Consider the following 10,848-nt stretch of genomic DNA (forward strand, 5'->3'; position numbering starts at 1 on the left):
TTTCACCCGTCCACTCACTCAAAGTCCTTATTGGCAAGTTCAAAATGCCATGAAGCTCTTCTTCTGCATGCTAATGATGCACAAGCTTCATTTTTACAGTCAAACAAAGACTTTGTGTGTGTGTGTGTGTGTGTGTGTGTGGGGCGGGGGGATCAACGGTGGTCAGGTGAGGTCAACGGAGGTCAGCGGAGGTCGGCCTTTCTTTGGGAGTCACACCTGATGTGCCCCAGTGTGACTGCTCTGTTGTCATTTCGTGTGTATTCAGTATTTTGTAATCCAGCGCTGACATTCCTTGTCATTTGGATTATTTCCGTTAAGCTGTTGTTTGCTCGGCTCCGTGTGCAGAGGTTTATATGAACCCTTATTTATATATTTATTTATATATTTATTTATATATTTATCTATATCCCCCTACAGAGCTGTGAGCTTCATCACTCACGGCGCCGCCGTGTTTTTATCAGTCTAATAAACTAAAGCGTGGACGTTTAAACCCGACGGCCGGCGGAGCGCGAGACACGCGTCAGACGACTGTCGTGCTGCCTTCAAGGACCCCGTAATTTCATGCTCCGCCTCCTTTAGTGGCGTGCACACATTGTCCAACGGGTGGCGGCGGAGGAAGGAGCGATTAACGCCGTCATCGTTCGACCGCGGGCCGCTCGGCGCCGGCCTCACGGCCTCCGGACAGGAGGAAGGGATCTGAAAGCGCCTCCCGGTGTTTATTAAACTATTTAAGATCCTTTTTGTTCATGTTTATTTATTCTTCTCGGGCTCAGTTTGAATCCATTATTCATGTCTGCGTGTGTTTTAGGACGCTCATCCACGACCGACTGAGCGCCCCACACTAATTGATTTAACAATTACATGATGAACACTTAGAATAACTACACTGCTTTAAGCCCTGAAGGCATCATTGAAAAACACACATTTGCCGACGAGAACATTTGTACCAGAAAAAAACAGGTCAGGTGACGACCAGAGGAGTCGCCCCCTGGTGGTCAGTAGAGAGAATGCAGCTTCAACACATGAAGCATCGACTTCTATACAACCAGAGGAGTCGCCCCCTGGTGGTCAGGAGAGAGAATGCAGCTTCAACACATGAAGCATAGACTTCTATACAACCAGAGGAGTCGCCCCCTGGTGGTCAGGAGAGAGAATGCAGCTTTAACACATGAAGCATCGACTTCTATACAACCAGAGGAGTCGCCCCCTGGTGGTCAGTAGAGAGAATGCAGCTTCAACACATGAAGCATTGACTTCTATACAACCAGAGGAGTCGCCCCCTGGTGGTCAGGAGAGAGAATGCAGCTTCAACACATGAAGCATCGACTTCTATACAACCAGAGGAGTCGCCCCCTGGTGGTCAGGAGAGAGAATGCAGCTTCAACACATGAAGCATAGACTTCTATACAACCAGAGGAGCCGCCCCCTGGTGGTCAGGAGAGAGAATGCAGCTTCAACACATGAATCATCGACTTCTATACAACCAGAGGAGTCGCCCCCTGGTGGTCAGGAGAGAGAATGCAGCTTCAACACATGAAGCATCGACTTCTATACAACCAGAGGAGTCGCCCCCTGGTGGTCAGTAGAGAGAATGCAGCTTCAACACATGAAGCATCGACTTCTATACAACCAGAGGAGTCGCCCCCTGGTGGTCAGGAGAGAATGCAGCTTCAACACATGAAGCATCGACTTCTATACAACCAGAGGAGTCGCCCCCTGGTGGTCAGGAGAGAGAATGCAGCTTCAACACATGAAGCATAGACTTCTATACAACCAGAGGAGCCGCCCCCTGGTGGTCAGGAGAGAGAATGCAGCTTCAACACATGAAGCATCGACTTCTATACAACCAGAGGAGTCGCCCCCTGGTGGTCAGGAGAGAGAATGCAGCTTCAACACATGAAGCATAGACTTCTATACAACCAGAGGAGCCGCCCCCTGGTGGTCAGGAGAGAGAATGCAGCTTCAACACATGAAGCATCGACTTCTATACAACCAGAGGAGTCGCCCCCTGGTGGTCAGGAGAGAGAATGCAGCTTCAACACATGAAGCATAGACTTCTATACAACCAGAGGAGCCGCCCCCTGGTGGTCAGGAGAGAGAATGCAGCTTTAACACATGAAGCATAGACTTCTATACAACCAGAGGAGTCGAATTATGAAATCATTTCATGAAATCTTTAATAAACTTCCTCCACCCTGAATGTCCTGTCCTGACCCCGTCCCTTTTATTCCTAGCGCCCCCTGCTGTTACCCTCCAACATCGCAGCTCAACAGGACGTTGGTACGCTTTGAAAATACATTTTTAAGTGGCAATTGCAATTGACAAATCACCGTGTGACCCCCCTCAAGACCCCGGGGCCCTCACACACCGTGCAGTACGAGTCTTTATCCCAGCCTTCATCCGATAGGCCTCGTGTCACACCGGGAAGTGAACGCTAGTAGCACTTCCCCTCTGATTCCAGTCGCTGCCAACGACGGAGGCTTTAAACTCCAAAGTGTTTTTCAATTTTACTATGAAGCTATTTTTAGTATTTCATTAGAAGTCTACACTCTAGATCTGTTTCCAGATGGCCAGCGCACAACAGCACATGAAGAAGAAGAAGAAGAAGAAGAAGAAGAAGAAGAAGAAGAAGAAACCCCACAGTAGGTAGAGACCAGGAGAGCGTCTGAATAAAAACACGAGCTGCACACGAGTCGGAGTGTCGCCGTGTCGCCGTGGCCCTGAAGCACGATGTCATCGACGTGTCGCGCGTTGCGTCACCGCTCACTGACAACGAGCACATCGTGATTCATGGGGACACCCGACAGATATCTGCACATGAATGCTACGGAGGAAGGAAGGAATCACGTGAAAGGAGCCGAAGGAAGCGAAGGAGACGCGTCTTTATTCACGTGGCGAATAATATGTCCCCGTCTGCTGCGTTCAATGACCCTCGGGCATTATGGACTCGTTGGACATATTCAAATACACGTCACGGGTTCTTTCCCTCCACCTGGCTCAACTATTTCTACCTCAAATACATTTCCCAACTTTTTTCCCAGCATGCTTTTCACCAACTAGTCGTATATATGAGCGAGTGGCCAAAGAAAGATGGTGAGAAGTCCATGTCGTCGGCAGAGAAGCTCTCTCTCCTCTCTCTCTCTCCTCTCTCTCTGTCATTCTCTCTCTCTCCTCTCTCTCTGTCATTCTCTCTCTCTCTCTCTCCCTCTCTCTCTGTCATTCTCTCTCTCCTCTCTCTCTGTCTCTGTCTCTCTCTCTCTCTCTCTCCCTCTCTCTCTGTCATTCTCTCTCTCTCCTCTCTCTGTCATTCTCTCTCTCTCTCTCTGTCATTCTCTCTCTCTCTCTCTCTGTCATTCTCTCTCTCCTCTCTCTCTCTCTCTCTCTGTCATTCTCTCTCTCTCTCTCTGTCATTCTCTCTCTCTCTCTCTCTCTCTCTGTCATTCTCTCTCTGTCATTCTCTCTCTCTCTCTCTCTCTCTCTCTCTCTCTCTGTCATTCTCTCTCTCTCACTCTGTCATTCTCTCTCTCTCTCTCTCTCTCTGTCATTCTCTCTCTCTCTCGCTCTCTCTCTCTCTGTCATTCTCTCTCTCTCCTCTCTCTCTGTCATTCTCTCTCTCTCTCGCTCTCTCTTTCTCTGTCGTTCTCTCTCTGTATCCTCTGTCATTCTCTCTCTCTCTTGCTCTCTCTCTCACTCTCTCTCTCTCTCTCCTTTATTCTTGAGGTTCACTGACGGTTTGTCTCGGAGGGATGATTTTCTCCTACAGTAGTTTCCAGCTGTGAGCAGGAACTACAACATGTGTGCGTGTGTGTGTGTGTGTGTGTGCGTGCGTGTGTGTGTGTGTGTGTGTGTGTGTGTGTGTGTGTGTGTGTGAGTGTGTGTGTGTGTGTGTGTGCGTGCGTGTGTGTGTGTGTGTGTGTTTGTTCTCTGTGAGCGAGACGCAGCAGCTGGAGCTCGAGAAGCAAAGAGGAAACTAGTTTAAGGGACGCGTTGTCGTTTAGAAAGAACGCTGATTGAGTTTTAGGAGCGCCGTGAGACCAGCGCCGGCGGCTATTAGCGTAGCTTAGCATAACGGCCGTTTACAGCCGTTATGCTAAGCTACGCTACGCTAACAGCCGTCGGTCCGCGGACGCATTGATTAGAATCTGGGGGTCAAAGGTCACCGCGACCTCGCAAAAACGTGATTTTGTCCTCCATCGGGAAAACATTTCTCCAAAAATGAACAGGATGAAGCGATGGCATTTTATATCCAAAATGGCCGACTTCATCGTGACATCATCGCGCTCTTCTCGGGCCGTTACGATGGAGACGACACGATGCAGAAACACAGCTTTCACCGTCAGTGTCACGAACATACATGAACATGAGTGTGGACGAGCATCACCGGGTTCTTTATGCTAAGCTAAGACATCAGGCTACGTATTAAACATCGAGAGAGAGAGAGAGGATGAGTGCTCTCGCCCTCCAAGAAAAGAAACAAACGATTCCTCCAGCGTGAAAGTTTCAAAAGTACATTTTCCTGTCCAGGAGCTTTTAGTCTGTAACGTTCAGCTCAGAGACGCTAAACTCATCACAGTGGTAATTATCACAGTGGAGGCTGAGAGAGAGAGAGAGAGAGAGACAGAGACAGAGAGAGAGAGAGAGACAGAGACAGAGAGAGAGAGAGACAGAGACAGAGAGAGAGAGACAGAGAGAGAGAGAGGGAGACCGTGTGTGAGGCATGTGCCCTGTGTTTGTGTGTTTGTGTGTGTGTGTTTGTGTGTGTGTGTTTGTGTGTGTATTTATAGATGTAAAGGTAGATAGGTGGATACATAATAGTTGTATAGATAGTAAACAGACACATAGATAATAGATGTAAACAACAACAACAACAACAACGTCTTACCTTCAGCAGGTCTCCCTTGGTGAAGCTGAGCTCATCAGCCTCCGTGGCACGAAACGTATACAGAGCCACAGCCTCCATGCCCAAACCTCCACACACACTCACACACACATGCACACGGGGACCCCCACCGACGCTCCTGGCACCGGGGGGGGGGGGGGGTAGGGGTCAGAGGGGTCAGAGGGGGAGGGGGGGAATGTTTAAAATATAATAATATCACGGGAGAAAGGAAGCAATGAAATATAGAGAGAGAGAGAGTTGAAGAGGAGCGAGAGAGGAGAGAGGAGAGAGGAGAGAGGAGAGAGGTCTAGTCCGTCCGCTCAGCCAGAGAGCGAGTCAGAGGATGAGAGAGAGAGAGAGAGAGAGAGAGAGAGGGGGGAAAAACACGACTGGCTGCTCAGCAATGCACCACGGTGAGTAACGCTCAGAGAGAGAGAGAGGGGCGAGGGAGTGGGAGGCACTTCCTGTGTATATATTTGTTTCACACGCTTGTCTGTGTCTGTGTGTGCTTGTGTGTGTGTGTCTGTGCGTGTGTGTGTGTGTGTCTATGTGTGTGTCTGTGTGTGTGTGTCTGTGCGTGTGTGTGTGTGTGTGTGAGTTTCACACCTTCGAGGTAAAAAGTCACCTCATGTTTAAGGACTGAAACATTAAGGCTGAGAAGAATAGTAAAATGTCGTCCAAATAATGTAAAATATATATATGTTTATATATATATATATATTTATATATATATACATATATATATATATGTATATATATATAAACCTAGAATATTTTCATTATTCATCGGCGTTCGACATGATTCAGTGTCAACGTGTCTCCGTCCTCTCCAAGTGTCATGGAAGAATAAAGACCACCTGAAGCTGGGATGACCCACCGGTCCCAAGGACATTGAACGTCTCCAGTCTTCTTTTTACTGACACACGCACACACTCACACACACACACACACACACACACAGACACACACAAACACACACACACACACTCAAACACACCCTCAAACACACAGACTCACACACACATTTTTAAACTTAATATTTATATATTTGAACATTCTTGACTCTCGAGGTAACTTTTTATTTATTTAATTTATTTTAAAGCCAACATGTCGTGAAGCTGCAGCGCGGCAGGAAGTGGCGGCCGGGCCGCGGTCTGATGGCGTGACCCGGCAGGAAGTCCCCGTCAGCTGGACTCGGCCTCGAGGAGACGGAGCGCAGGAGGAAAGAGAGCCGGTGGAAGAATAGAAGAGGAAGAGGGGAAGAGGAAGTGAAACTGCCTTTCAGCTAGAGGGCCAAAGCACAACCCCACACACACACACACACACACACACACACAGTCACACACACACCTGCTGTTGGTTTCTGGCCCCCTCCTCGCTCAGCCGGAGCTCTTGCATCACTTCCTGTGTCTGTTTCCAGCGCCCGGATGTTGTGTGTGTGTTGTTGTTGTTGTTGTTGTTGTTGGAGAGGCTTTGCTCCTCTGGTGATACTGAAGAGTTATTGCATCCCATAATATGCACACGGACCAATGAGCTGCTGAACCGACACCGCACCGCTGTGTGAAACCAGCCTGTGTGTGTGTGTGTGTCTCTGTGTGTGTGTGTGTGCGTGTGTCTCTGTGTGTGTGTGTGTGTGTGTGTGTGTGTGTGTGTGTGTGTGTGTGTGTCTCTGTGTGTGTGTGTGTGTGTGTCTCTGTGTGTGTCTGTGTGTGTGTGTGTGTCTCTGTGTGTGTGTGTGTGTGTGTCTCTGTGTGTGTGTGTGTCTCTGTGTGTGTGTGTGTGTGTGTGTGTGTGTGTGTGTGTGTGTGTCTCTGTGTGTGTGTGTGTGTGTGTGTCTCTGTGTGTGTGTGTGTGTGTGTGTGTGTGTCTCTGTGTGTGTGTGTGTGCGTGTGTGTCTCTGTGTGTGTGTGCGTGTGTGTCTCTGTGTGTGTGTGCGTGTGTGTCTCTGTGTGTGTGTGAGTATGTGTGTGCATGTGTGTCTCTGTGTGTGTGTTCTTCTTCTTCTCCTTCTCCTCCTTCTTCTTCTCTTCCTTCTTCTTCTTCTCCTCTTTCTCCTCCTCTTCCTCCTTCTTCTTCTTCTCCTCCTCCTTCTCCTCCTCCTCCTCCTCCTCCTCCTCCTCCTCCGTCTCTCCTGTGGTGTAACTTTAATCCCTCACACGTCTCTGACATGTTGTTGTGACTTCTCTCCGTCACGCCGGCGGCTTCCAGTCGACTCGAGTCTCACGGGAACAAAGAAAGTCTCCGTCAGCGTTTTGATGAGTCTGTTCAGCGCCAGGTGAGATCAACCCGGTGAGATCAACCCGGTGAGATCAACCAGGTGAGATCAACCAGGTGAGATCAACCAGGTGAGATCAACAAGGTGAGATCAACCAGGTGAGATCAACCCGGTGAGATCAACCAGGTGAGATCAACCAGGTGAGATCAACAAGGTGAGATCAACCAGGTGAGATCAACCAGGTGAGATCAACCAGGTGAGATCAACAAGGTGAGATCAACCAGGTGAGATCAACCAGGTGAGATCAACAAGGTGAGATCAACCAGGTGAGATCAACAAGGTGAGATCAACCAGGTGAGATCAACAAGGTGAGATCAACAAGGTGAGATCAACCAGGTGAGATCAACAAGGTGAGATCAACCAGGTGAGATCAACCAGGTGAGATCAACAAGGTGAGATCAACCAGGTGAGATCAACAAGGTGAGATCAACCAGGTGAGATCAACAAGGTGAGATCAACAAGGTGAGATCAACCAGGTGAGATCAACAAGGTGAGATCAACCAGGTGAGATCAACAAGGTGAGATCAACCAGGTGAGATCAACCAGGTGAGATCAAGAAGGTGAGATCAACCAGGTGAGATCAACCAGGTGAGATCAACAAGGTGAGATCAACCAGGTGAGATCAACAAGGTGAGATCAACCAGGTGAGATCAACAAGGTGAGATCAACCAGGTGAGATCAACCAGGTGAGATCAACCAGGTGAGATCAACCAGGTGAGATCAAGAAGGTGAGATCAACCAGGTGAGATCAACAAGGTGAGATCAACCAGGTGAGATCAACCAGGTGAGATCAACAAGGTGAGATCAACCAGGTGAGATCAACCAGGTGAGATCAACCAGGTGAGATCAACCAGGTGATATGAAGGCCGTCGTTGTGGAAGCTCACATTTCATTTGAGGCACCTTTATAGGTTCTTTAAAGATCCCTTGTTTAAAAGGTTCTTTGAGGAACCATAAATGGTGCCTTAAATAAACCATTTATTGAAGGTTCTTTGAGGAACCTTTATAGGTTCCATGAAGAACTATTTAAGGAAATGTTTCTTTAAAGAACCCTGGTTTGAAAGGTTCTCTGTGGAACCATACATGGTTATTCCAGTCATTACTCTGAAGATCATTTCCGGCTCCAGATGGCACCTCCATTGTTCTGTGTGTGGGACCCCCCCCCCCCCGCCCACCACCACACCGACTGGATCCTGCTGGTCTCTTAAGGGCCGGTTTTGGTTTTCCTCTGATGTTCACATAATACGTGTAATATGCATGACTCACACGTGGTCGCCGAAGTTGCTGACGTGTTGCAAAACGATGTTTGATTTCATAACGGGCCGGTGCAAAAGTGGTGAATCTCCAGATGAAGTTTTATATCGGCGAATAACAATAATAATGTAATGTAATAATAAAGATATATACAACAATGGTGAGGATATTGCGGAGCGACTTATCAGATTAACCTCATACGCTTCCTGCTGCTGAAGTAGTTCTGTGACTACTTGCACACGACTAGGAATAGAACAGCCAGGCCATTAGACCCGAGGAGGCCCAACGAGCCTCTAATAATAGGGCGTGAGAGTTGTGAATGGGGGTAATTATATGAGAGCGGGCAGGCCGCCGTGTTTAATGTTAATTAACTTTCATTAATTTTCAAATGAAAGGCTCTCATCACACATTAAAGGACGTGTACAGTGGAGCTGCAGGGGAGAAGCTGTAAGGACCTTCACGCTCAGAATGAAGAGTAGAGCTCTGCTACCCTCTAGCGGCTGACACTGGTACTGCAGAGGTGAAGCTGTAAGGACCTTCACGCGCATAATGAAGAGTAGAGCTCTGCTGCCCTCTAGCGGCCGACACTGGTACTGCAGAGGTGAAGCTGTAAGGACCTTCACGCTCATAATGAAGAGTAGAGCTCTGCTGCCCTCTAGCGGCCGACATTGGTACTGCAGAGGTGAAGCTGTAAGGACCTTCACGCTCATAATGAAGAGTAGAGCTCTGCTGCCCTCTAGCGGCCGACACTGGTACTGCAGAGGTGAAGCTGTAAGGACCTTCACGCTCATAATGAAGAGTAGAGCTCTGCTGCCCTCTAGCGGCCGACACTGATACTGCAGAGGAGAGCTGTATATGCTAGCCGGTCTGCAGGAGGCACCAGAACACTGTGAAGACCTGCTCCTGCACTCACTGGCAACTTGGAGACTCTTTTTGGACTGGTGATTTGAAGTGTTTACTCAAATAAAAGGTCTGACCCACATTTATGTAATTTTTTTCTTTTTCAGCTGCAGAAAAAACCCCACATTGTTCTTTTTTAATGCCCTCCTGAAATATTGACTTTAAACTTGAATGCTTTTAAGTCTGTGATTCCTAGAAATATACAGTCAACTGAATTCACTCTGATGTATTTTCCAGGTAAAGGATATATTGAGTTGGTAAATAAAGTAATCGGTGTCCTGGTTGCATGGTGACGTCACCTCTCATCTATTTCAAGCATGCGCACACAACGGAAGTGTGGCCGATGGTTTGAACAGCCTCTTCTCACCGTGACGTCAGAGCGACTCTTTATTTCTCTTTCTCGGGACACGATTGGCTTAAATGGCTTTCTGCGGCTCATCATGTGGGCCCTGAACAAAGCCGAGAGAGAGAGAAGCTGAGACAGTGTGTATATAGGAGAAATACCCAAATAAAATATGGATGTACACAGCATATTAATAGTGAGCCAAAATAAAGTTTTACAGGCATCAACTCTATATACCCCCCCCCCCCACACACACACACACACTGCAGTTCAGGTGTTGGGAACTTTATAACCTATGCACAGCCCTCCCCATCACCGGACGTCTATTCATAGCTCACTGAACACGTACCGGGGAAAGAACCGCATTTTAATGAGCCTTTAATTGAATGGTGGAGACGGTTGCGTAGACTCAGTGGAACAAGTGAAGGAATGTTGTCCTGCGGACACACCTGTAATACACGCACACACACACGCACACACACACACGCACGCACACACACACACACACGCTATATGGCTGCCAGACATGCACTTGCTTGTGCACCTATATGAACTCCCATGTTGCTGATTTAATCCACAAGTGAACTGCAGTGGTGTCCCCGGGAGGAACCTGATTTACTTGAGAGTTCAGTTCAGGGACCTTTTTTAAAGCCTTTAAGTCCCGTGTGCTTTAAAAAAAAACCAGGGTTGACATTTGCAATTCTAAAATTAGAATGGGAATCCTTTATTTGAAGAAGTGCTTATCACATACAAAGGAGTATGACGAGGTGAAAGGTGCATAACAATACACATAGACATAGAATAACAAAATAAAAATAATAATTTAAAGATAAATATGGTAAAGAAAACCAACCAGAAAAGAGTTCTTTGAAACAAGTATATATTATAAAATTAAAACTGGCAGGTGTATTTTAATAAAGAAAATATCAATTGTTCCGTGGGGGGTTCAATGTCAGTGGGAGTCACCAGCACTGTGCTGTGTTCTATCGACCCAGAAACAGGGCCCACCCTGTTGCATGTGCTGTTGAAGGGGATCAGATAAGTGAATTATCACGATGGGGGACTCGGTATCTACACATTCATGACCGGGCGACATGACAAGGCATTCCGTGTGGGAGGGGGGCGAAGGGTCGGTCGTTCTCCCCGCCTTGGTCACACCCTTCCCCGGCTTCCTCCCTCCCCTCCTCCTCCTCCTCCG

General features: G+C 47.9%; 1 protein-coding gene across 1 annotated transcript in view; it reads right to left on the bottom strand.

Moving 5' to 3' along the window:
• The window catches only part of grapa (GRB2 related adaptor protein a), a 23,142-nt gene extending 17,855 nt beyond the window's left edge, over positions 1–5,287 (bottom strand). The window contains exon 1 of the mRNA XM_056408064.1: positions 4,883–5,287. Coding sequence (XP_056264039.1) covers positions 4,883–4,960 — 78 coding nt within the window. The 5' untranslated portion in view covers positions 4,961–5,287. The remainder of the gene's footprint in view (positions 1–4,882) is intronic.
• Positions 5,288–10,848: the final 5,561 nt, after the last annotated feature.

Source organism: Pseudoliparis swirei, chromosome 23 (assembly GCF_029220125.1).
Source record: "Pseudoliparis swirei isolate HS2019 ecotype Mariana Trench chromosome 23, NWPU_hadal_v1, whole genome shotgun sequence".
Lineage (NCBI taxonomy): Eukaryota > Metazoa > Chordata > Actinopteri > Perciformes > Liparidae > Pseudoliparis > Pseudoliparis swirei.